This window comes from Leopardus geoffroyi, chromosome A3 (genome assembly GCF_018350155.1).
Source record: "Leopardus geoffroyi isolate Oge1 chromosome A3, O.geoffroyi_Oge1_pat1.0, whole genome shotgun sequence".
NCBI classification, from domain to species: Eukaryota; Metazoa; Chordata; class Mammalia; order Carnivora; family Felidae; genus Leopardus; species Leopardus geoffroyi.
In genome coordinates, this window is record NC_059336.1 from 118,490,839 (window position 1) to 118,516,922 (window position 26,084).

At 45.1% G+C, this 26,084-nt stretch overlaps 2 protein-coding genes across 3 annotated transcripts in view; both read left to right on the top strand.

Moving 5' to 3' along the window:
• The first annotated feature begins 995 nt into the window (after positions 1 to 995).
• On the top strand, positions 996 to 4,071 carry FNDC4 (fibronectin type III domain containing 4). Its single transcript, XM_045447341.1, has 7 exons — positions 996 to 1,386; positions 1,567 to 1,711; positions 1,789 to 1,904; positions 2,134 to 2,338; positions 2,791 to 2,880; positions 3,173 to 3,297; positions 3,461 to 4,071. Exons 2-7 carry the CDS (start codon positions 1,591 to 1,593, stop codon positions 3,494 to 3,496), a joined length of 693 nt encoding a protein of 230 aa, XP_045303297.1. The 5' UTR covers positions 996 to 1,386; positions 1,567 to 1,590; the 3' UTR covers positions 3,497 to 4,071.
• Positions 4,072 to 5,896: 1,825 nt separating this feature from the next.
• The window catches only part of IFT172 (intraflagellar transport 172), a 34,147-nt gene continuing 13,959 nt past the window's right edge, over positions 5,897 to 26,084 (top strand). Inside the window, exons 1-20 of one of the 2 annotated variants that reach the window (XM_045447345.1) lie at positions 5,897 to 6,085; positions 8,185 to 8,323; positions 8,567 to 8,710; positions 8,962 to 9,074; positions 9,516 to 9,555; positions 9,850 to 9,915; positions 10,121 to 10,200; positions 10,413 to 10,500; positions 11,408 to 11,622; positions 12,545 to 12,668; positions 13,069 to 13,164; positions 14,055 to 14,216; positions 14,590 to 14,643; positions 14,886 to 14,989; positions 15,165 to 15,250; positions 19,145 to 19,257; positions 20,095 to 20,262; positions 23,843 to 23,979; positions 24,215 to 24,322; positions 25,924 to 26,008. In XM_045447345.1, the coding sequence (XP_045303301.1) occupies positions 8,591 to 8,710; positions 8,962 to 9,074; positions 9,516 to 9,555; positions 9,850 to 9,915; positions 10,121 to 10,200; positions 10,413 to 10,500; positions 11,408 to 11,622; positions 12,545 to 12,668; positions 13,069 to 13,164; positions 14,055 to 14,216; positions 14,590 to 14,643; positions 14,886 to 14,989; positions 15,165 to 15,250; positions 19,145 to 19,257; positions 20,095 to 20,262; positions 23,843 to 23,979; positions 24,215 to 24,322; positions 25,924 to 26,008 (1,959 nt within the window). In that variant the 5' untranslated portion in view covers positions 5,897 to 6,085; positions 8,185 to 8,323; positions 8,567 to 8,590. The remainder of the gene's footprint in view (positions 6,086 to 8,184; positions 8,324 to 8,566; positions 8,711 to 8,961; positions 9,075 to 9,515; positions 9,556 to 9,849; positions 9,916 to 10,120; positions 10,201 to 10,412; positions 10,501 to 11,407; positions 11,623 to 12,544; positions 12,669 to 13,068; positions 13,165 to 14,054; positions 14,217 to 14,589; positions 14,644 to 14,885; positions 14,990 to 15,164; positions 15,251 to 19,144; positions 19,258 to 20,094; positions 20,263 to 23,842; positions 23,980 to 24,214; positions 24,323 to 25,923; positions 26,009 to 26,084) is intronic. The other variant, XM_045447344.1, reaches the window with a different exon arrangement.

Below are 26,084 nucleotides of genomic sequence, written 5' to 3' on the forward strand. Positions count from 1 at the left end.
TAGAAACCAAAGTATCTGCCCTAAATACATTAGCCAACATTTATTTACACTGAACAATGCACTTTTCACATATCTTATCTCATTGGATACATTAACACTAAGAAGATTGTATTGACACCCTCATTTTTCAGATGGTGAAACTGAGGCTCAGATAAGTGTTTTGCTAAAGATCACATAGCTGACACAATTGGAACTCACACCCAGGTTGTCACTCCAGATCTCATGAAATAACTTAAGGATTTACATGTTTGTTGAATGAATGAAGTAACTAACAGATTAAGTACAAATTACTGATAATCTCTCACTCACATAGTGTTGTAAGATTTATAAAGACATTTCCCAACATTTTCTCATTCGATCTTCCCAACAGCCCTATGAAGTTCGGGACCCTCTGATTTGCAGGTAGGAAACCTGAGACTTAGGTGACCAATTTCTCCATGCCAAGCAGTAAGTGGCAGAGCTAAGACAAGAACCATAGGTCGCTCGCTGCTCTTTAGATTTCCCCCTATACACCCAGCAATCTTAATAATCACTGTATCTCCAGCTCTTAACATGCCAGAACACATAGGTGACACTCAATAAATATTTGTTTAATAAGTGAAAGAATGAATGAGAGAGTGAAGAGAATCAATATCAGATTATGAATGGGGAAGAGATTTAAAAGCTGACGCAGTCTACAAGTAGGAGATTGTTAAAACAATTATCTCCGCCACGCTATCCCTCCCGCACGGGAGGTGCAATTCCTTCTCCCAACTTGGCTAATTCCAGCGCGGGAGGGAGGGGCCCTCCCAGGTGCAGGAGACCCTCGCACCTGCGCCTCTCCCCACGCCCCCCGCAGGCTCCAGGGCCGGAGCCGGGATCGGAGGGATGGGGACCCGCGAGGCCGCCAATGGGAGGGTCGTGGGAGGAGCCCCGGGAGAACGGGGTCGAAGGGGGGGGCAGGAGGGGGATGACGGCTGCGAGAACCCCAGCGGGGCGGGGCGGGCCGGCACGTCCCGGTCGGGCTGCGGCGGAGCGAGCGGGGCCAGCTCTGCAGAAGGCGGCGGCTGGCTGGCCGGGACGGTCACATCCCGCTGCAGGGGCCGGCGGAGCAGCCGCACTGCCTCCCGCACCCGGACTCAGGCCAGCGGCCAGGCCGCGCCGGCACCGCCCCCTGCTCGAGGACAGACTACGCGGCCGGTCCGAGCTCTGGGGGCCCCGCAGCCCCGCGGCCGGCTCCCGCTACGCCTCCGCTCGCCCTCTGCCCGCAGCTCGGTCCCGCGCTGCCCCCCGCGCCGGGCCCGCGCCGGGATGGGGTAGGGGCAGCGCCACGGAGTCGGGCGATGGGCCGCCCTCTGGGCACCGAGCAGCCCCCCGAGGCCTGACCGATCGCGAGGACCGGCGGAGGTGGGTGTGGGCAGGGCAGAGCCGCGCACCCGGGTGCCCGGGTGATGCGGGGGCGGAGAAGACGTGGAGGGAAGGGGGGCTCCCGGGATGCTGTGGGCGGTGGGGAGCCCGGGAGAGCTGCTGCCACCGTGCGTTCTGGTCAGTCCTTGAACCCCCCCCCCCAACTCCTGCCACCTCCAGGAGCCCCGCCTGGATGTCAAGCGGATGCCCCAGTGCCTCCCAGCGGACTCGGTGGGGACCATGGCTTCGCTGATGCCCCTCTCCCCATATTTAAGCCCCACGGTCCTCCTGCTGGTCAGTTGTGACCTGGGCTTTGTGCGAGCAGGTGAGTAAAGGGGGCGTGGGGTTAACCAGAGCTTGTGGATGGTACCTGTTAACCTGTTAACTCACTGGCACCCACAGACCGGCCTCCCTCTCCTGTGAATGTGACAGTCACTCACCTCAGAGCCAACTCGGCCACTGTGTCCTGGGACGTCCCAGAAGGCAACATCGTCATTGGCTACTCCATTTCCCAGCAAGTATGAATCACCCTTCTGCTCCCTCAACCTGTGTCCTTGGATCTCTGAACATTCCTTCAGTTACCCCCACCCCAGAACTAAGCTCCCCTCCCAATGGTGGGGGAAGCTGGGACCTGGTGTTCCCTCAGTCTCAGGCTGCCTTTTTCACCCTACTCCGTGGAGTGCTTGGATGTTCAAGAGTCCTGGGACTGGTGTGAGACTGCCTTCCTGTCCCATCATCTCCCTGCAGAGACAGAATGGCCCTGGACAGCGTGTGATCCGGGAGGTGAACACCACCACTCGGGCCTGTGCCCTCTGGGGCCTGGCTGAAGACAGTGACTACACAGTGCAGGTCAGGAGCATCGGCCTGCGGGGAGAGAGCCCCCCAGGGCCTCGGGTGCACTTCCGAACTCTCAAGGGTTCTGACCGGCTACCCTCAAACAGCTCAAGCCCAGGTGAGGGTCTCAGCTATTCTCCATTCCCTAAACTTTGGATTCTCTGGCTTTTTACCTGGCCTTTAGCCTCTTGTTTATTTCCCCAAAACCGGCAACACTCTAGCTTAGATGAATAAAAGGATGATTTAATTCATCATACTGCCAAGAAAGGAAGGAAAAAGGTTGGCAGGGGACTGGATATAGACAGGCTGATAATGAATCGTTTGGGGGAAGGGCTTTTAAGCTTCCTTTTACCTATCCTCAGTTCACAGCCTCCACCGCAGCCTGCGTGAGTACTCGCATGCAGCCCTCCTGCTTTTTGGTCGCTAACTACCTGCCCACCAACAGCTTCCTAGAGAGCGGCTACTGGGGGGCAACTCTGTGACAAGTCTACCCTGACACTAGTGTCCAGAATCATAGAAGAACTCTGTAGCTGCTCCCCCATAACCTGGAGTCTATCTCCTCCTTCTTAGGTGACATCACAGTGGAGGGTCTAGATGGAGAGCGACCGCTGCAGACAGGGGAAGTGGTCATCATTGTGGTGGTGTTGCTCATGTGGGCTGGTGAGTAAGCAGCTGGACCGGGGGGCCAAGGACTGGGGGGTGGGGAGCTCAGTGAAGGCGGGACATGGTAAAGGTTGTTGGGAGAAAAGGCAGGGAGAGAAATGGAGTGGGGAGATGCTTAGTTGAGGGGGGTGAGCAGAAGTTGGAGGAGAGGAAGATTAAGAGGGTGGTACTTGTACATGGGCCCAGAAATTCAAGGATTTTCTAGAAACTGTATGATTATCTCACTGCCCTTCAAGGCTGTGAGTGGGGAGGTCAAGATCAAGGCTCAGATTGTATTGTTGTGTTTCAGCTGTAATTGGGCTATTCTGCCGCCAGTATGATATCATCAAGGATAATGACTCCAACAACAACCCCAAGGAGAAGGGGAAGGGGCCGGAACAGAGTCCTCAGGGAAGGCCAGTGGGGACAAGACAGGTGATGTGGGGTCTGAGGGAGGGAAAGGTGATTTTGCTTCTAGGAGCAGCCATGGAAAGGGAGAAGGGCAAGGAGGGGCAGGAAAAGAAGGAGAATGGATATTTGGGATGGAGAAGGCTACAACTTTGCCACAATTAGAGACTCAAGCCATTTTCTTTTACAGAAAAAGTCCCCATCCATCAACACCATCGATGTATGAATGAAGAAACAGAACCAGAAAACAGATGCACTAGCAACCTGGGGATGGGGATGGGGTCAGGGAGAGTCCCAGCTGGTGATCTGCCCAAGACTGAAGGATCCCAGTTTCCTAGAGGGTAATGACACTCCCACAACCTCAGGCCTGGTACCCGTCCTCTTTCCACTGTGAGCAGGGCCAGAAGGTAGGTCTTAGGGTCTGCACCCCTGGACCTGGGGAATGGCTATCAGATGGGATACGTCCTTCCATCCCCCAGGTCCAGGGGAGAGTCACTTACTCAACTGTATCCCATTAGGTCCCAAATGGGACCCCCATTTCACCTGCATCAGGACTCTCGGCATCCCCAGCTGCCCCCACATCTTGCCTCTGGGTCTCAGAGAGGGGTGTTTCTTTGGGGACTTCCCCTCCCCCAGGAAATAAAAGGAAATGTCTGGGTCTGGAGGCAGATGCCGCACTGCACTACTCCAATGTCTTCCATGGAGCCTCGGGTGCTCCCCCTCTCACCCGGTAGCCCCTCCAGCTGCTGGTGACCTCACCCCTTGGACATTTTTCCAATAAAGGTTCTTGGACAAACTGGAGCTGACTGTATGGTATACTGTATAGTATGCTGAAGACATTTCCCCACTGCCTCTCCCCTGACTATAAGGGCCTCTCACACCACCACCAACTCGACAGGAGCACTATCATTTTTAGGTGTTTGTTTTGATTCTCTAGCCTGGGATGGGTGGAGAGAGGCCAGAAATGGGTGTAGAAAACTAGAGCCCTAGTTCCTTTTGTTTTGTTCAGTGAGAAGGGGGAGAAGGTGAAGAAGGGGATATAAGTTCTCCCATACCAGTGGAAACTAAGGTTATACCACATGAGAAGGCCAGTAACCTTTTTATGTTCGCTGCCCACGTTGACACCCAAGCTCTTCACCATTTATCCCTCTGATTCCTCCATCACCCCGAGTTGATTTTCAGAAAAGGACTGAACAGTGTCTTGGGACAAATGAAAGAGCAGCTACACTAATGGATCCCTTGGTGCCACGTGCTCCTATCCTGTGCATTCCTGTACCTATTCTTCCCTGCCCTCACTTTCCCTTTTGTCTCCGTCTCTGTCTCTGTTCATTCTGTCGAAAGTCAATAATAACTGTAAAGTGCAAATGAGTTTATATTCACTCTCCACCACTATGTTCAGAGGAGGATTATGGAAATAAAACTGAGGGGTTGGAATCCCCCCTGTCAAAAGACTTCTACTTTGGGCTCTGGGGTGACTTGTTTCCTGTGAAAATAGGGGCTGTCCTCTACTCTTTCCTAAATTCCAAGGCGGGGTGTGGTGCCAGTGAGAGAAATAGCTGTTGACGTTTGCATCCACTGTGGGGGAAAGGATTCAGAACCCAGAACTGGTGTAGACAGCATATGCTACATTTTCTGGAGACGTACAGGTCTTCTCAACTTCGGATCTTTCCAGAGGAGGTATATAAATAACTCTCCTTCTCTGCATCTCAGTCTCTCTGGTATGTTACAAGAATTTAGACCAATAATTCTGAAATGGGCCCCAATCCAAAGAGAGATCAATAAGTCAATATCCTTTCTACTCAAACAAACTCCAACCCCAGGTATCACAAGACTTAAACTTAACCTATCAGGTGAGCCAAGCTCCGGTTTGCCCTCTACCTTGAACCATAGAAGCATCCTGATCTGGGCAGCTGTCTTTAATCCACTGCCCCCCAATTCTGAAGTAGGGTACCTTACCTCTCACTGGCTACGGGTTCCAAAACACTCATCTCTCAGACTCTGGACACATCATTTCTTGGGATGGGGGTGGCACAGGATATAGAAGCATGGCATGGAGATGGAGAGACAGGAGTTCAGAAGGGATATAAAGGGTGTTTAAATGCACCAGCTCTGGGTTGAATCCCAGTTACATCCTTTACTGGCTGTTAGTTTGGGTCCGTGACCCTTCTAATCCCGAGCCTCCTATTATGTAAAATGGGACTAATAATGTCATCGCCTTCAAAAACTGTCTTTGAGATTAAATGAGATAATGCATGTACAGCACTTTGCACAGTACCTGGCAGATAACATGCTGAGCATTCACTGTTAGCTATCATTATTAGCCTTTTGATCCCGTGCAAGTCACATAATGTATTTGGGCTGAATTCCATCAGCTGCAAAAACGTCTATGAAAGCAATTGCCCTGCTTTCCATCAGGGTTATGATGATTAAAAGAATGCATTCAGGTACACTTACTCACATCAAGGCGCGAGAAAGACTGTGATTACGTAGCTCCCCGACTTGCTGAGGGCTTGTGGGCGTGGCTTGAGCCTGGGCTTGCAGGCAACGACGGGATTGGTTGAGAGGATTCAATTCCACTCGCAGTCCCGCCCTAGATCTCACTGCGCCTGCGCACGTCCTGTTTGCTTCGCCGCGAACCTACGTGGTGACCTTGCGAAGTGTGTGGCGCTCTGGTCGCATCTGCGTCAGCAGCAGTCGCTGCGGCTGCGTGGCGGGTTGTCCAGGTAACCACGGGAGTTGTCGCTGACTGGTGGCATCTGAGAGACAGGTGTTCGTCATGCAGTTGAAGCACCTGAGGACCCTGCTGAGCCCTCAGGTGAGGAGTTGCGTGCCTCTTCCCACCCCCACCCGCCTTCACGTTCCAAGAAAAGTGAGGGAACGGAAATTTAATGATGTTGAGCGCCTACTGTATGCGGAAGACCGAAGGCTCTAGCGATGATCCCGACTGTGTGCGGCCGATAGTGTTCAGTAGGCGAGACGGACCGCTAACCTCGGTAGCTTTCATTCCGTTTCCTTTAACATCAGTTGTGTACGGGGCCCCGTGCTGGGCGCACATGTAAACAACGAACATAAATCTGCACCCAAATAAACCAGCGCTTTAGGTGCAGGCCCAAAAGAGGGAGTGTAGGAGACCTTACGTTCCTTCTGATGATGCAGATCTCAGACTCAGAAGAGGCGGGGCACTGAGGGAGAAAGCCTAAACCATGCTGAAGAAAGGCTGGGTTTTGGAGCTAGGAGACCAGAATTTAAATCCTAGTGGCAGCTGTACTTTTAATACATAACCCAATACCGCTGACTTTAGCCCAGGCCACAGTCTCTCTGAGCACTCACCCAACGACTTCATTGGGAAAATGGAAGTAACAATAATAGCAACCTTAGGGGATATGATGGAAGAGTTGAAGTAATGTACACAAAGTCCACTGTAAACCGAAAAGCAGTGTAAAAACTGATAGACAAGAGAGGAGAACTTTCAAAATTCAAAGAACAAAATTATACAAAGCTAATAATAATACCTGCCACCGTGTATGTTTAATATGTTTATTATGCAAGGCAGCATAAGTTAAGTTAGGATTGTGGTTTGTGGAGTCCAGCATACATGGATTTAAATCATGGTTCTGCCACTTACTAACTGTGTAAGTAAGCTTGAGCAAATTACTTAACCTTTCTGAACCTCAGGTTCCCCATTTGTAAAATATGCATAATAATGGCATCTATGTCAGCTTTACGGGGTAAAATGAGGTAACGCATATCGGGTGCTTATCAAAATGCCTAGTCTATGGTAAGATCTTGTTGAAGGTTAGCTATTATTATTGTTTCCTGCCCCATTCAATCCTCATGACGGTGCTGTGAGGAATCAGGAAGGCTTCACAGAGGATGTGGCATTAGGAGGATAGAAGGAAATTGGGATGAAAGAGAGAGGTGCTCATTGCTCAGTAAACTGCCCCCAAAACTGTAATTTAAAAATTCCTTTACCCTAGTGAAATAATTGGAAATGAAAACCTCCCTCAGTCTTTCAAAATAAGATGTCATGATGCCGGGAAGGGCAAAGGCCCAGGGTTGGGCAAAATGATGAAGATGATGAGCCGTGGTTGTTGAGGCATCCTCCACCCTTGGAACCGAATTTAAGCAAGAGTTGGAGGGTGGCAAAAGTGGTGTATGGCTATTTTCTGCCTCTGGTTTGAGGACCTTGATGAAAGGGGGCCTTTTTTTTTTTTTTTTAACCCTTTACCTCTGATTTTGGAAGTAGGTGGGATAGGAGTGAAAAGTACCAAAGTTTTAAACCAGACTTCTAGAACCCAAGTAATTCATCACACAATTGGAGCAGAAACTAAATTTTTTATTTCAAGGAGGGAAGTCCCTAGTGCAGAACCATTGAGGACCAACACTCGTGGTGGGCAGACGTGGCAAGAATAAGTCACTGGGAGATGATCGCTTCTAACCTGGGCTTCTGTTAAGGGACGGGAGAAGGGTAGAAATGCAAAAAACTAACCAGGTGGCATTGTTCATCCTAAGTCTCAACTCTGATTATCTATCTTACTCCTCATTCTGGAACTTTCACCATATCTCCTTTTCCTACCAAATAAGCCCACACTCCTTGGCCAGGCTTCAAAGACCTTTCCTGAGCTGGCCTTGCTCTGTTTTTCTTGCCTTATCTCCTCTATTCTATTTGCAAGATAGTTTCAGCTAAATTAAATTACTGTTTCTTGACCAGACTTGCCTTTAGTCATAAGTTCCCCATTTGTGGATCCATTCCTCAGAGCTTAAAGTTGATCTTTTAAACATAAAATTATCTCAAACTTCTCCAAACTATTATTGTGCTTTGTACATGCTGCTTTTATGGGACTCTTCCTGTTTTTGCACCATATTATTTAGCCTGGGGCAGGAATCAGATTTTGCCCTTTGTCTCCTTTTCAGCCCCTGACCAAGCGCCTTTCTCAGTATTCAAACAAAATATTGAAAAAATGGCTAAAGACCAAAACTTATCGGACCAATTGAATTTACTTCAGCAGCAGACCTGGAATATGAGGAAGCAAGGTCATTGCAGGGCAAATTGGTACAATTGATTTAGCATTGTCACCTCTTAGTGTATTTGCATTATGGGTTTCTGGAAGCACCTGTTCTCCTGGTCCAGGGTTTTATAGCCTTGGAGACCAGAATGTGTCACAGGCATCTCTTTGTTTTAAGTACTACGGTGAGGAAAATTGACCAAAGTCACCCTAGAACTAAAGGAACTAGAAATGCTTCTGCCATTCTAAATGAGCGCCTGGGTTTGTTTTTGCCCCCGCTGCCTCTGCAGGATGGAGCTGCAAAGGTGACCTGTATGGCTTGGTCCCAGAACAATGCCAAATTTGCTGTCTGCACAGTGGACCGAGTGGTGTTGCTGTATGATGAACACGGAGAGCGGAGAGATAAATTCTCCACCAAACCAGCTGACATGAAGGTGAAGAGAGTACTCTGTGTGTACCTTAACCTGTTACTGGGGCCTTGCAAACCTGGCATTCTTCCTAACCGACTCTCCAGCCATAAGCATGGGAAGTGGCCTGCCTCGTCTTTTCTCAGGATAAATCCCTCAAGCCCATTATGGTCACGTGTGCCCCTTTTCTTCTCTTTTCTCTCTTTCATGTGTACTCATTATTTCTTTTCCTTTTCTTTCTTTTTTTTTTTTTTTTTTTTTTTTTTTTGAACTCTTAGTATGGCAGGAAGAGCTATATGGTGAAGGGCATGGCTTTTTCTCCTGATTCCACTAAAATTGCCATAGGACAGACCGACAACATCATCTATGTTTACAAGATTGGAGAAGATTGGTGAGGATAGAGACTGGGATGTGGGGTGACCTGGAAAAGAAGGGGGAGGCAGGAAGAAATGCCTTACCAGGGAGGGGGAGTAGAAAAGATGATGATCCAGGCTGAGACATGGAAGGCAAAGGCCTTCCAGAGTCTGTTGTTGCTTTCCTGCCTTTGCTTGCCCCATGTGTTCTGACATCACATCCCTGGAGGAATCAGCCTAAGGTCAACATGAGGCTTTGTGAGATCCTGGGAGCCCTGGTGATAACAGCATCTTTGTTATTGTTCCAAAGCTGTTCAGGCTCCCTCTTATACCTCCTTTCAGGGCTCCTGTGGAATGGTAGGGAACACTACGGGGCCAGGGAAAGTATCTGCTCTTTCTTCCCTTCCCCCAGCATCTTGTGTGGCAATTTATTTTTATGAAAGTGTTTTTAATACGCTTTCCCTCCTTTTGTTTGGCAGGGGTGACAAGAAAGTCATCTGTAACAAGTTCATCCAGACGGTAAAGTTCAGACCAATCTCTGGGAGATTAGAACACACAAACGTGTATCAGTATATCTACTTATAAATGTAACCAAGTGTTGTATTTTTTTTAACATTGAATCTGTCTTGGTACTGCAAGGATGGTGCTGCCAGGCTGCTCATCTCCATCTGCTTTCCCCAGTAAAGCCTAGTTGTATCCTCTCCTTCCTTATAGGCAACTGGGGTGGTAGCATGTGGCAGGGAGGTTCAGGTTGTTGTAATTGTGCTGAGATACATAGACAAGGTTATCCTTTCCATGATTTGCTCCCTACAGAGTGCTGTTACTTGTCTGCAATGGCCAGCAGAGCACATCATTGTCTTTGGGCTGGCTGAAGGGAAGGTAAAGGAAGAGAAACACAGGAGAGGTTGTGGGTGGGGATAATGGTTCTGGAGAGAGAAATATGGTTAAACTTCTTTAAGGTCAAGTTGTGTGTTGGGGGAGAATACAGAAAGACCAGTGTTTTGTTTTTTATTTTTCTTCCCTTAGGACCTGGGTGAGATTGAAAGTAGCCTAACCAAATTTGTGTCCATTTTCCCATTTTCAGGTTCGTTTAGCAAACACTAAAACTAATAAGTCATCTACCATCTATGGGACAGATTCCTACGTTGTATCACTGACAACAAAGTGAGTAAGGAAGAGCGGTACCCCAAGAGCTTGGAAATGTATGAAGAAGCATTGGGGATGTCAGGACTGGGAGACTATAATATGGAAGCTGGGGAGGACTGGTAGCAGGAACCCCAGGCAGGGTAGTGTGGGACAGGGAAGGGGAGTTTCTTGGTGAGAAACGATAATCTCTTCCTGTATTTCTTTTCTTTCCTCCTTTTCTCCTTTTTTAGTTGCTCTGGGAAAGGAATTCTCTCTGGTCATGCAGATGGCACCATCGTTAGGTATTTCTTTGATGATGAAGGCTCTGGAGAGTCACAGGTATAACTAAAGGAGGCTCTGGGATAGGGGGTAAGGAAACCCAAGATCCCTCCCAGAGGAAGTGGAACATTCAGATTGAGATGCCCAAGGGATGTGGCTGTAGGAGCAAGACTTCTGAGAGAGGCATTTGGATACAGCCACAGACAGGGTTTGTGTTCAGGAGGCCAGAGCTTAGTGTTTGTGGGAAACAGGGAGTCAAGTTGATTGATTCTGAGGGTAAGGAGATTATTTTCATTTATGTAAAAGATATATTTATGTGTATAAATTCACAGGGGAAAAAAAGCCGTTTACTCTCAAGAGGGAAAAGGAAAAAGATGGGAGATAAAAGAAATGTTCACATTTTACTGTATATAATTCTCTGTTGCTTGAATTACTTACGTTAAGAATTACTTGTGTAGGGGCACCTGGCTCTCTCAATCAATAGAACATGTGACTCTTGATTTCAGAGTCATGAGTTCAAATCCCATGTTGGAGGTAGAGATTACTTAAGTAATTAAAACTTAAAGAAAAAAAAGAATTACTGTACTTTTGTAATAATTAAATTTACATCTCCTAAAAAGAAAGTCATATGCTCCCTGTGGGCCTACCCAGTGTTGGTTAATGTGTAGGTCATCTCCCTTTGGAGGGCCTTCTAGGTGTTTTAAGACCTCCTACATACAAGTATTTTGAGGTTTCCTCTTGAGCACAAGGTCAGTAAGTGTGTATATATGTCATATGTATGTGTGTGAGAGTATACAACAGAAAGACAGTTTGTGAAAAAAAAAAAAAAGAAAGTTTGTGAAGTCCTCCAGATTAGGATGCTATTAGGGTGGGAAAATGTTGGGAGGAAGATTTATGCAGAGTAGGATGGTCAGAGTGCTGGAGCTGTCAGGGTCAGAGTGATTGAAACCCTCTACTTCTGTCTTAGGGGAAGTTGGTTAACCACCCATGCCCACCCTATGCCTTGGCTTGGGCAACCAACAGCATCGTGGCTGCGGGCTGTGATCGGAGGATTGTGGCCTATGGAAAGGAAGGCCATGTGCTACAAACTTTTGATTACAGCCGTGACCCTCAGGAGCGGGAGTTCACCACAGCTGCAGCAAGTCCTGGGGGCCAGTCTGTTGTGCTGGGAAGTTATGACAGGTGGGTCCCCTTTCACATGCACTTCAGCACACTTCCCGTGTACACTCTGCTTTAGCCCAGTTATTCTCAACCAGAGTGGGAGACTGGATGAGAATCAAGAGTATGTTGAAAGAGATCCTTAGGTTTTAATTCATACACTTCCCTCTTCCTGCTCCCACCATCCGTTGGCACTCTGGCAGTTCCAGAATGCACCAGCATCTTGTTGTGTCTCTGTGCCTCTCCCTGGGACTCCACAGTAGAATTCATCTCTACTTTCTTTGTGTTACCATTGCCCCTTTTCAGACCAACTTAGTGTTTGTCACTCTATATTACATTTTGATGTTTGTAGCTGTCTGGCTAAATTGAAACGCCCTTGAGAAGAGGAGCCTATTCAAAAAAATTCTTTTTAAATCTCCAGTGCCTAGATTAGCATCCAGTATATAATACATGCCTAAATGTTTGGTGAATGAATGAATGAATGAATGAATGAATGAATGAATGAATGATGTAACAGTAAATAAACACCCTGGGTCTGGGTCCCCTCATATCCCTAGAACACTTTTAACCTCAGCTTTATCGGTCCTACCTTTCTATCCCTTTCAATATCATGTATATCTCTTTCTTCCTTCTTCTCTGTTTCCTACCATTTCTCTTTCCTTTTTCCTTATTTCTCTGCTGCTGACAGCTCATTTCTCTCACCAGCCATGATCTCCTTTTGTTGTCTCCACTCCCATCACTCACCCCACTTTACTTTTGACTTGATTTTACCAACTTCCTTCTATTGAACCTTTCTGTCCTCTGCTACAAGACTCCCTAGCCTGTGTGTTCTTTTTTACTTCTTTTATTCTCTGATACAGCAAGACTCATTTCCTTCAGTTACCCACCCATTTCCACTCTTTTGCTCAGCCTCCCTCTGTTCTAAAAGCCACCTACTTAATTTCAGACTTCGGGTGCTCAACTGGAGCCCTCGAAGAAGCATCTGGGAAGAGGCAAAGCCCAAGGAGATTGCCAACTTATACACCGTCACTGCCTTGGCCTGGAAACGGGATGGCTCACGACTCTGTGCGGTGTGTTTACTAGTAATCCCTTTCTGCATGGGTGACTTTCTCCAAACTAGGAAAAATCTTGCCTTTACCTAAAGTACTCTCTCCTGAAACTAGAGAATCTCCTCTTCCATTTTGACTCCAACCTAAAAATATGACATTAAAGGCAGGAAAGAGAAATTCACACTTTATTAGAAGCCAAAAGAGACAGAGTTCTGTAGGCAAAGCTGATTTCTCTCTTTCATCCCATCACTGTGTGATACCCTTGAGCCCTGTGATTGCCCTCTTTCCATCTGGTTCTTCCAAAAACTGCCAGCCCTTTTACTGCCAACTCTTCTCTAGATTCTAGAACCTAGGTTTTGAGGGTGTCTCTAGATACTCTCCCCAGGCCTGTTACCTTTTATGCTGTCACTCTTCCTCCTAGGGCACACTCTGTGGTGGAGTAGAACAGTTTGACTGCTGCCTCCGGAGGAGCATTTACAAGAACAAGTTTGAGTTGACATATGTGGGACCTAGCCAGGTAAGCAGCTGATGGCCTGCCTCACCGCAGTCTTGCCTGCGCTCATTCATCCTTGTGATGCTTTCCTGCCTTCTGGACATAGGCACAGTGTCAACCTTAATCCCTGGCAGAACTGTTCTGGAGAACAGAATGTGTCAGGGCAACTGCTTGGCAACTTTTATGCTGTAGTTCTTCCAGCTTATTGCAAGAAAATATTTATAAACAACATATCTAAGGGCCTAAGAGGTACAGAGATTGCTACTTACATCTTCCTGGTTTAAAACTTTACTACCTGTATGCTGTCAACTGGGGAATTTGATCAATAAGATTACACGGGTATGTCACATTGCTTTAGGGCCTCTGAACTCACCGTGTATGACGTTACAAGCTAATTTCCTAGTCCCTGAGATCATTTTTCACTATCTCTATACCCTTTTCCTTTCATTTATTATTCATTGGTTCCTTCATTCTTTTATTTTCTCTCCATTCTCTGTGTGTGAGCGCTATTAGGTATTGAGAACACCAAGATAATTATTTGTAATACATTGTCCCTTAATGAAGATCATTCTAGCAAGGGAGACAGACACATGAAACAACAATATAGTACACCATGGTTGAAGTCATCATAGAGGTTTTTACAAAGAGGTACAGGAATGTAGAGTGATTGGTTTTACCCCATGGAACTTACAGAGTCATAGGTATTGTGAGCACCTAAAGAGATAACATATGAAAGCATTTCATAAATAGTAAAGCACTGTGTGAATGTGAGATTTCATTTTTACCAACAATATCCTAGGCCAGATGAAGAAATAAGATGTTAGCTTTGTTTAACACTGTGGAGGTGGGCCAAGGGCACAGCATGTTTGGGTTGGAAGAGGCCTGTTACTTACCAAGACTTGTTCCTTACCAAGGTGATTGTGAAGAACCTGTCATCGGGGACCCGAGTGGTACTCAAGTCACACTATGGCTATGAGGTGGAAGAGGTGAAAATCCTGGGAAAGGAACGTTACCTGGTGGCCCACACATCAGACACACTGCTGCTGGGGGACCTGAACACTAATCGCCTTAGTGAGGTAAGAACCAAAAATGGAGGGGTGGGGAATGGAGCATCTTGAGTTGCTACTTCAGGCGAGCCAGGGTCCCCAGAGGGAAGATCTCTGGGGAAAGCTCTACCATTCTGGTGCTGGGGAACTGATAATCCAGGAGTGAGACTCAGGAAGTCCAGAATCCTGGAATATGAATCCTCACTATTGGACTCTTGGACTGTTCTTATGCTCTCTCTCAGAAACCTAGAGACTAGGGCAAAATCTGACACAGCACCTCTTTTGTGCAATGTCAAAGCCTTCCTAAACTCGATCTCTCTGCCTCCTACCCTTTCTCTCAGCATAGTCTTGGATACTCACCCACATTGTTCCTTATGTCTTCTCCCTCCTCCCTCCTTGACAGGTAGCTTGGCAGGGATCTGGTGGCAATGAGAAGTATTTCTTTGAAAATGAAAATGTGAGTAGAACTTGATGAACCATCACCATCTCAATAAACCTCCTTCTAGCTCCTGTGTCAGAAGGATGGAAAGGGGCAAGGGGTTGAGGAGACAGCAGATAAAGGGGGAGGGTGAAATAGGCAGAAGAACAGAATAAAGAGAAAAGTGGGAGTCACTTTGAACTGACAGTACACCTCCCTCTACTGTTTGTCCCTTTCTTCTTGCAAACTTTCCACCATATGACAATTCCATTCATCCCCAGGTGTGCATGATCTTCAATGCTGGAGAGCTAACCCTGGTGGAATACGGGAGTAATGATACCCTGGGTTCTGTACGTACCGAATTCATGAACCCCCACCTCATCAGGTAACCCCACAAGGTTGTCTAAATTTTTGAAACTCCAAAGAATTCCTTTTTAACGTCTAACTCGTATAACCTCGGGTTAATCTAAAAACTTCATTCTGTATGGTACTTCAGGGCCCTTGGTAAATATTACAGTGGCCTAAGCCCATTTTGCCTTACCTCACCCTTCATGTTTCAGTGTCCGTATTAATGAGAGACGTCAACGAGGAATTGAAGATAATAAGAAATTGGCTTATCTTATTGATATTAAGACTATCGCTATAGGTGAGTAAGACTTTCTCATAATTCTAATAACAGAATAGATATTTATATACACTTCCATATCACAGGATTGTGTGCAGTGGAGAATATAGGAATTTAAGAGGCACCAGGTAAATGTGTGACCCCGCTCTTACAGAGGATATGTGAAATGTTCAGGTGTATGTGTGTGTGTCTATATGTAGATATCTGCATACAGATACACTGCTACGTATATAGTCCTGCCCATATAATTATTCATGTTCTCTAGGCACGTATCTTAGGGCTGGAAATTGTGAATTGTAGAGAAGAACCATTAGCAAATTTATGAATCTTCCTGTCTAGACTTCATAGGGTAATAGACTATTAGAACCGGAAGGGGGCTTGTTTTCTGCATATTTTGTCATTAGTAACTAGTGATGACAGACTTTATTTGGATTTCACAAACGTTCACATAAATAAAGTTTATTCTACATATTAATAATTAACTCTGCATTATAAAATGTTTCAAGCATAGGAAAATGTGTATAGAATAGCATAGTATTCCCTAAGAAGTATAGAGAATAGCATATCCGTATAGTGTTAAGAACTATAGTTGTTAAGAACAAGGGTCTGGAGTCAAACCTCCCCATTTCTGTACCTAGTACCTGTGTGATCTTAGGTAAGTTTCATAACTTTTCTGTATCTCGTATTTCCTCATCCACAAAATGGGGATCAGAATAGTACCTACCTCATATGAAGAGCACTTAGACTAGTGTCTGGCACATAATAAGCACTTAATAAATGTTAGCTATTAATATTATTACATGTGTACCCACACCCAGTTCTGTCATGTCCTGACCTCTCATTGTATTTACTTTGGATCTTTTATCTCTTGTCTTATTGAGGGACATTTAAGTTGTTGGTTTTTCACTGTCTCCAGTGTTTCTGTTCTCTGAGGTTTATACCTAGAGTGGAATTGCTGAATCATAGAAGAGGTACATCTGCAATTTCACTAAATATTTCCAAATTGCTCTCCAAAGAGATTGTACCAATTTACATTCCCACCAGCAGTTAGAGGTCCCAGTGTTCTTCATCCTCTCCAATACTTGAAATTGCCTGACTTCATAATTTGGCTCAATCTGTTTATATGAAATAATATCTCATCGTATTAATTTTTTGTTGTTCATTTGTTTATTGGCTGTTTGGATTTCTCCTTCTGCATATTGCCAGTTCTTATCCCTTGCCTATTTTTAAAATCAGGTTGTCTTTTCCTTGACTTGAAGGAGTCCTGTGTATGTGTGTAGATAACCTTATCATTTGTATTGTAGATACTTTGTCTCAGCATCTTTTAGTGTTCAGACTTCTTTAATTTTAATGTAGCTCATTTAATCACTTTTTAAGAAATAGTTGGTGATTTTTGAGGTCTTATTTAAAAAGTTTCTTACTCCTGGGGCGCTAGGTGGCTCAGTCAGTTAAGCCTCCGACTTCGGCTCAGGACATGATGTCACGGTTTGTGGGTTCGAGCCCCATGTCGGGCTGTGTGCTGACAGCTCAGAGCCTGGAGCCTGCTTCCGATTCTGTGTCTCCCTCTCTCTCTGCCCCTCCCCTGCTTGTGCTCTGTGTCTTTCTCTCTCTCAAAAATAAACAAACATTGAAAAAAAATTTTTTTAAGGTTCTAACTCCCTCCTATATTTTGCTTTTCACCTGGAATTAACTTTTGTATATAATGTGGGTATAGATCATATTTTACTTTTTCCATGTTTAACCACTTATTGGAAGTCCATCCTGTACTCACTAATTTGTACCATCACTTCTCATAAATTGAGTTTCCATATATGTATGGGTCTGTTCTTTTTTTTAACTTTATTTTTTATTTTTTAAAATTTACATCCAAATCAGCATATAGTGAAGCAGTGATTTCAGGAGTAGATTCCTTAATGCCCCTGACCCATTTAGCCCACCCCCCCTCCCACAACCCCTCCAGCAACCCTCAGTTTGTTCTCCATGTTTATGAGTCTCTTCTGTTTTGTCCCCCTCCCTGTTTTTATATTATTTTTGTTTCCCTTCCCTTATGTTCATCTGTTTTGTCTCTTAAAGTCCTCATATGAGTGAAGTCATATGATTTTTGTCTTTCTCTAACTGACTAATTTCACTTAGCATAACACCCTCCAGTTCCATCCATGTCATGGCAAATGGCAAGATTTCCTTCTTTTTGATTGCTGAGTAATACTCCATTATATATATATATATATATATATATATATATATATATATATATATATATGACGCATCTTCTTTATTCATTCATCCATCGATGGACATTTGGGCTCTTTCCATACTTAGGCTATTGTTGATAGTGCTGCTATAAACATGGGGATGCATGTGTCCCTTTGAAACAGCACACCTGTATCCCTTGGATAAATGCCTAGTAGTGCAGTTGCTGGGTCGTAAGGTAGTTCTATTTTTAACTTTTTGAGGAACCTCCATACTGTTTTCCAGAGTGGCTGCACCAGCTTGCATTCCCAATGTATGGGTCTGTTCTTAGGAGACTTTTACATCTCATGAATTTTGTATTTCACATCAGATTATTGACCTCAGAAATGCAAGTAACTGTAATGGAAATAATAATATAGTCCAGTAGCCTATGAGCCATGAAACTTTGGACAAGTCACCGCACTCCGTAGGGCTCATCTTCAATGTGTATAAAATGACAGAGTTCTTCTCTTAACCTTTTTTGGTCCCTGACCCCTTTGAGTATCTAATTAAAATCATAGATCCTTTCCCAGAAGAATATATATAAACACATAATTTTGTGTATAATTTCAGGGTGTTCACCGACATAGGGCCCCCACAGCTCTAGCGTTCTATGATTTTACATGTAAATTGGGACATTAAAACATGGCCTTATGATTTTGCTGTTTGTTTAATTAAAGGAAATTTCATTTTTTTAAGTTTATTTATTTTGAGACAAAGCATGCATGTGGGAGGAGTAGAAAGAGAGGGAGAGAGAGAATCCCAAGCAGACTCTGTACTGTCAGCACAGAGTCCAATGTGGGGCTCGAACCCACGAACCATGAGATCATGACCTGAGCCAAAATCAAGAGTCGATCACTTAACCTAGTGAGCCACCCAGATACCCCTGCAAATTTCATTTTCAAGTTGGTCTTCTCAGCTGTAGACATTAGCTGATATTTGTCTTTAGCTTCAGCAGGTATAACCAAGACAGGATGTTGCTCATTGTTAATATATATAAAGAAGAGTTGTGAGTGGGCTGTGTTCAGGAGAGTCTCTGAAAGCATCCTAGTCGATCCTGAGTGGTCTGTGCTAAATGTGATCATTTCTCATATTGTCTGCAGACTTCACACCGAACAAACATCCATCCCCAGTGTGGTCAGCCTAACTGTAGTCAGAGGTTCCTTCTGGTTTGTATGTGTGCCCTCACCGCTGTTTGCCCCTTAGTGCTCTTACGTCATACGCACTCAAAGTGCAGGTAACTCCTTGGAGCAAATAGGATCATCAAGGTCATTTCATCCATCAGTTTTACCTCACTGGGGTGCTAGAATTGGGGCTCTTCCTTAATGTGCTCAGTGCTGCCTTCCAGAGGATTTTGTGAGTAATGGAAGCCAGTTGCTCTGATCTGATCTGCTAGGAGACAACTCCAGGAGTCCCAGAGAAGAATCCCATTTCTTGATGGATCTAGACCTTTGAGTTAACCACAGAGTTAAACAAAACCTCTACAATTTTAGAAGAAATCTAGCATCTTAAGCATCTTCGCAAAATTATGTTGCATTGGCCATTTGCATTCCTCATATTCTAGGCTGATGCAACGTTCGTAAAGCCCAACAGACGAGTGAAGGCAAGACCTTTGCAGGCTGCCTCATGTCCTGTGTAGGATTATATGGAATCTATTCGCTTAACCCTATCTCCTTTGCTTTGTAGTGGATCTGATTGGTGGCTACAACATTGGCACCATCAGCCATGAGAGCCGTGTGGATTGGCTGGAACTTAATGAAACTGGACACAAGCTTCTCTTCAGAGACCGGAAACTTCGTGTGAGGAGGTTTACTAAGGCCTTAACCATTGAGTGGTCCATAGAGGATGTAGTGCTGCCTGCCTGCCACCAGGGATTGTGGGGGGCAGGATGGGACATAGTTCCTTGGTGCTATGCCATTAACATAGCAAAAGGCACAGAAGAATCAACATTATGTCTGATATCACAGCCCATCGTGTATTACCCATGAGATTGTATCATGATGGCACCAAAGTCAAGAGGAATTTGGGAGCTGCTTTTTCTCTTACTGTTTACAAGTCTAATGCCCTCACGAAACTGCCTCACCCATGCATGCCTAGCTGACCTTTACCCACACCTGCTGCAGTGTTTTTCAGCTACTCTTACCTGACAGCATTGAAACTGGCTCAAGGATAGTCTCCCCTCAGCCCCTTATTGACTCTAATCTCAATATGGTACCACCAAAGAGTTCAACATCCGGGGCAAAGAGACAATCTGGTGATTTTTAATTTCATTTCCATTGTTATGTGAAAGCCACACCACAAATATCCAGGCCATTTAATTTGCCTGATAGCCTCACTTTTGTGATCCAGTGTGGCAACTCTGGCCCAGAGTTACTCTTAAGATTGAAAGTCCAACCATCACCTAACTTAAATTTCTGGGTGTAGATCTTTGCTCATTTGGTCATCTCTTACTTGTCAGAGTGATGATGTACCAAGTCAATATAAACTTCAAGGGTAGCAGATTAGAATGCTTTGAAATTCAGAATGTACCTGATTGGTGGGTTAGTTCACCATGTTTCACCATTAGGGAAATGGTCAAGGTCAGAAGATACCCCATATCCCCTTCTAATTGTGCTGTCTACCTCTTTCTCCTTCAGTTACATCTATATGATATTGAAGGTTGCTCTAAGACAATGATTCTCAACTTCTGCTCGTACGTGCAGTGGGTCCCAGGAAGTGATGTGCTGGTAGCTCAGAACCGAAACAGCTTGTGTGTGTGGTACAACATTGAGGCACCTGAGAGGGTCACCATGTCCTCTATTAGGGTATGTCGACACCAGGACGCCTCAGGCATAATGTCAGACTGACTGATTAGAGCCCTGAGGAAGCTCCAAAGGTTATTTGGTTTTCTCTGGCCCACCACCCATAATCTCTGTGATAGAGTTGGCAAGTAAAGCTTAGACTCCCCCACAGCGGGCCAGGCCCCAAAACCATCCTTGTTCAGATTCCTGACATTATATGAGGTCCTTGGAGTATGGCTGTCTATTACAGCCCTGGGAATTCACCAGGTCATAATGAGGAGTTCTCTTAAGCTGGAAGAGCCCCAATAAGAGGGGCAGTTCTGGGCAGTTCCTGTGTGCTGATTCTCTGTTGTAAGCCAGGAAGAGCTTCTTTTTTATCAGACTGAAGATCAGACCCTCCTTCCTATCCCACCAGCATCACACACATTCCAGTGATATCCCAACACCTGGGAGGAACCTGTGAAAACCAAAGAGGCCCCTGTGTAAGGCTAGGATGACTGGTGTAGGTATGGGTAGAACACTCTTTTGTTCTTTTTTCTCCTTTCTTGCCGTTTTAGACTAATTAAGTTTGGGGGTTTTTAGGTTGTTTTGTCCTTTTTTAAACACTTGTTTTTTACTGTTTTGCTTTGGAGGTTATACATTTTATTCCTATAGTGGTTACCCTTAGAAGTTGGCTATATACCTAACAGTCTAAAGTTATCTAGCATCTAAACCCCCCCTGCAAACAATACAGGGCCCCTAACTTTGATTACCTCCCCTCTGCCATTATTGTCCAGTATTTTGTCATCCCCAAAGTTAGACATTACTCTTTTAACACAGCCATAATTTGTTTAGATTTACCATCATGGCACCAGTTTCTCTGTTCACTTTTTCTTTTTGCATTGCTGATCTTCCCTCTGGAGTTACTTTTCTTCTTCTTGAAAGACAGTGGTTTTTCTTTTGTTTCGTTTTATTTTTTTTTTTTAATGCTTATTTATTTTTGAGAGAGACAGAACGTGAGTGGGGGAGGGGCAGAGAGAGAGGGAGACACAGAATCCAGAGCAGGCTCCAGGCTCTGAGCTGTCAGCACAGAGCCTGATGCGGGGCTCGAACTCATAAACTGGGAGATCATGACCTGAGCTGAAGTCAGATGCTTAACTGACTGAGCCACCCAGGAGCCCCTGAAAGAAAGTGTTTTTAAGATAAATGCTCAGTTTCTGAAAATTACTGAAATGTAATTATCTAAATTTTTTTGTTAAGTTTATTTTGAGAGAGAGAGAGAGTACTCTTCACCAGTGCAGAGCCTGGTGCAGGGCTCAAGCTCACGAACTGCGAGATCATGACCTGAGCTGAAGTCACTTAACCGACTGAGCCACCCAGGCATCCCTGAATTTTTTTTTTTTTTTTTTAAATAGGCTTCACACCCAGCATGGAGCCAAAGACAGGGCTTGAACTCAGACCCTGAGATCAAGACTTGGATGCTTGATCCAAGGCAACCCTGGATCTGAAACCCAGGGTTCAGATATATTCCCTGGGCAACCACCCAGGCAACCCTATCTGAAAATGTATTTATTTGGCCTGTTCTTGAAAGATACTCGGACTTAGTACCCGATTCCCGATTGACAGTTCGTTTTTCTTAGCCTTTTGCAAATACCATCCCACTGACTGATTTCCTTTCTTCTGAGAAGTTTATTAATAGCCCTTTCTGTCTTTTCTCTCTTGTTGCTTTTAAAGTCTTTTCTTTCGTCAGTGTTCTGAAGTTTCATTACAATGTCTCACTATTTCCTTTTACTTAGCCTGCCTCATATATTTGTGTGGTATGTGGCATATTTGTGAGTACACGTATTTTCATCAAGCTTGGTAGTTTCTCAACCGTGATCTCTTCAGACGTTGCTTTTTCTCTTGCTCCATCTAGTCTTGCCCTCAGGACTCTAATTAGGCATATGTTCAATTTCGTGTCCTGTCTTTGTGCCTCTGTAACCTCTCTTTCATTTCCCTTTCTTTTTCTCACTCCAGGCTACATTCCTGATTATTTCTTAAGATAAATCTTTCAGGGGCGCCTGAATGGCTCAGTCGGTTAAGCATCCAGCTCTTGATTTCAGCTAAAGTCATGATCTCACAGTTTTGTGGGTTTGAGTCCCACGTTGGGTTCTGTGCTGACAGCTTGGGATTCTCCCTCTCTCTTTGCACCTCCCCTGCTCACTCTCTCTCTCCCCCAAATAAATAAACTTTAAAAAAAAAAGTTCAGTAATTCACTTTCATCATTGTCTAATTTACTATTTAAACCACCCATTGAGTTTTTTTACTTCAAATATTACGTTTTTCGTAAGGTTTTATTTGGTTCTTTCTCCAGGCTGCCTGGCCATTTTTTTTTAGTATATACGCTACCAAAGTGAGCCCAACATGGCCATTTTTGATAATCTCTTATTTATTGCTTAACTTATCATTTCATTTTTTAGGTCTTTAAACGTTTTACACTTATTTTATATTCCGTAACTTTTTCCCGTAACTATCTTTTTTCAAGTTTTTAAATTTTTATTTATTTTGAGAGAGAGCGAGCATGCATGCACACGAGTTGGGGAGGGGCAGAGAGAGAGAGAGGGACAGAGAGAATCCCAAGCAAGCTCCATGCTGTCAGTGCAGAGCCTGATTCAAGGCTTGAACCCACAAACCACAAGATCATGACCTGAGCCGAAGTTGGATGCTTAACTGACTGAACCACCCAGGCACCCCATCATGACTATTATTTTTAATGTCAGAAATCCTTGGAGGTCCAAAACTGCTGTAGTTACTATTTCCTCCTTTATAGTGGCTAACTTGTATTTTGGTACTTTTTTTTTATTGACCTCATGTTATGTTGAATATAAACTTTTAGAATCTTAAGGGCCTAAAATGGATTTGTTTTCCTGCAGAGATGATTTGTTTGCTTCTGCAAGAATCAGGCATATTAATAACTTTTGTTCCCTTTATTGAAGAGAGGCTGCCAGTATTCATGAGGGAGTCTCAGATTCAGCCTCCCTATCCTGCTGGAGGACCCATGATTTATTCTCTCCATAAGTGTGTGCCTTCAGGGAAGCTGTACCCTTTTACTTGCTCAGCTTCTGTTTTTTCCTGCTCAGGTTTTAGCACACTGATCTCTTTCTTTATTTCTTTTCTTTCCTTCTTTTCTTTCTGTTCTTCCCTTTGCTCCTTCCCTTCCCTCTGTTTTCTCCCCTGTTCCCTTCCTTCTTTCCCTCCTTCCTTCCAGTAGGAGATGGGGTAGGAAGCATGCCTAGTGATTTCTTCAGATGAACTCAGCAACTAATGCATTATAAAGTATGTCCCAGGTTGAAGTTGTATTTTAACAAGAGGATTCAAGCTAGGAGCAGAAGGGGATGCGCATTTTGTCAGTTTACCTCCAGGCATTAGTGCTGGCACATCTATGAGTGTACTTTAACCCAAGGATATTACCATAGATCAGGAATTTTTACCTGCTTTAAAGAAACTAAATGTTAGGCAAACAAGGGCCACTGTAATTCCCTCCACGTGTGAACAGGAGGGTTGGGTTAGGGCGGGTCTGTTCTGCAGTGGAGGCGGTGGAAACACCAACCTGGAATTGGGTGGGGGGAACGTTGAAATTTTACAGGGTGAGGTCATAGGCCTGGAGCGAGGCGGGGGGAAGACCGAGGTGATGGTGACTGAAGGTGTGACTACAGTCGCCTACACACTGGATGAGGGCCTTATCGAGTTTGGAACAGCCATTGATGACGGCAACTACACCCGGTGAGGGTCTGGGCTAATAACCTGCCAGGTGGTGGGAGAATCTGGTTCTGAGGCAGGAGGACTTGGAATGGGTGGTAAAACCGACCACATCTAAAAAGAACCTGGTGGGAGGAGATGAGACAAAAAGGGCAAACAATTGCCTGACCCTCCCTACCCCTTTCCCCCTGCCCCCTCACCAGCCTTCTTCTGTGTCTTGCTGACCCTGGACTGTTGCTTTGCTTCCTTCTCTCTTCAGGGCAACAGCCTTCTTGGAGACTCTGGAAATGACCCCAGAAACAGAGGCAATGTGGAAAACCTTGAGCAAACTGGCACTAGAGGCAAGGCAGCTCCACATTGCTGAGAGGTGAGGTAGACCAGAACTGAGGTGCTGGGCAGCTAGGAAGGGTGGCCAGTGGGCATTTTGCCTGTGGGCCGCTCCTCCAAGCGCCAAGACACCACTTCCATCCCGTGCCAACAGTGTCGTCCTAGAACCCTTGCATGTAGTTATTCCAAACATTCTTCTGTCCTGGGTTCTAAGAGTATGTCTTTTACTGCTTTTGCTTCCCCTTCTTGTAACTAGGTGCCATTTCAGAGTTTTAACACCCATATCCTCCAATCCATGCATCACTGTGTATTTACAAACATGAATTAGGAGTGTAGTTAGTAGGACAGACTTGGGTCTCCAGACTTCGAGTTGTCTTGTCTCCATTTACCAGCTTGTATAACCTGCAGTTCAGTTATCCTTTCCAAGCCTTGGTTTCTCAATTTCCTGTATGTAAAATGGGGGTAATAATAGAATTTACCTTATTGAGTGGTAAAGAAAACCATGGTGGCAGTGAAGAAAGTAAGAGAATCTGTGCAAAGTGCACAGTAAACGTCTGTTGCTGCCATTTTGTGTGGGAGTCCTGTGTCCCTTCTTTCCCAGCTAGGCTGCCAGCTAGTCCCAGGGGCTCTGACCCAGCATCTTCAGAACATACCCTGGATCTCTCACTGTCCAGCTCTACTGTCTCCACCCTAGAACAGACCACACCTCTCCTACCTGCAGTGTCGCAGACGCCTCTTTTTTTTTTTTTTTTTTTTTTTCAACGTTTATTTATTTTTGGGACAGAGAGAGACAGAGCATGAACGGGGGAGGGGCAGAGAGAGAGGGAGACACAGAATCGGAAACAGGCTCCAGGCTCTGAGCCATCAGCCCAGAGCCCGATGCGGGGCTCGAACTCACGGACCGCGAGATCGTGACCTGGCTGAAGTCGGACGCTTAACCGACTGCGCCACCCAGGCGCCCCGCAGACGCCTCTTAATTAGTCTCACTGATACTCTTCTTACACCCCTACCATCCGTTCATCATTCCGTGAGAGCTCAGGTGACTTTTTAAACCACAAATTAGATTATGTCTTTTTTTTTTTTTTTTTTTTTTTTTTTTTTTTGCTCAGAACCTTCCAGTTGTACTTAGTATAAGACCCATACTCCTTGCCGTGTCCTAAGGCCCAACAGTATATGGCTTCTGCTTCCTTCTTATACCAGGTACCTATTTGCTCATTAGTCTCCAGCTGCCCGTTGAGCACCCCAAACTCACTCTGGCCATCGCACCTTTACACTCACTGTTCCCTCTGTCTGGAATAATTTTTCCCCATCTCACCGTGACTGACTTTTTCTTATAGTAGATCTCAACTCAAATGTCGGCTCCCCAGGCCTTCTCCGACTACTGTCTATATGTGATATCACACTACTTTATTTTCCTTTTCATTCTTTGAAATACCTTTGTTTGTTTGCTAATTATTTGTTTCCCCTACAAACTAAATTCCCTGAGAGTAAGGCCCTCATCTATCTTACCCTCTTGTGTCTCAAGTGGCAAAAATAGTGTCTGGCACATAATCAATGTTCAGTATATATCTGCTGAGCCAGTGAATTCATGATGATTCTGTACTAATACTGCTTATTACCATTATTGCTTCCATACTACAGGTGCTTTTCTGCTTTGGGCCATGTAGCAAAAGCTCGATTCCTGCACAAGACCAATGAGATTGCAGATCAAGTGTCTCGGGAATATGCAAGTATTATCCTCCTGAATCATTCAGTCTCTCAAGCTGAGATTTCTCTTCATGCTCAGCACCCTGATCCCTAGC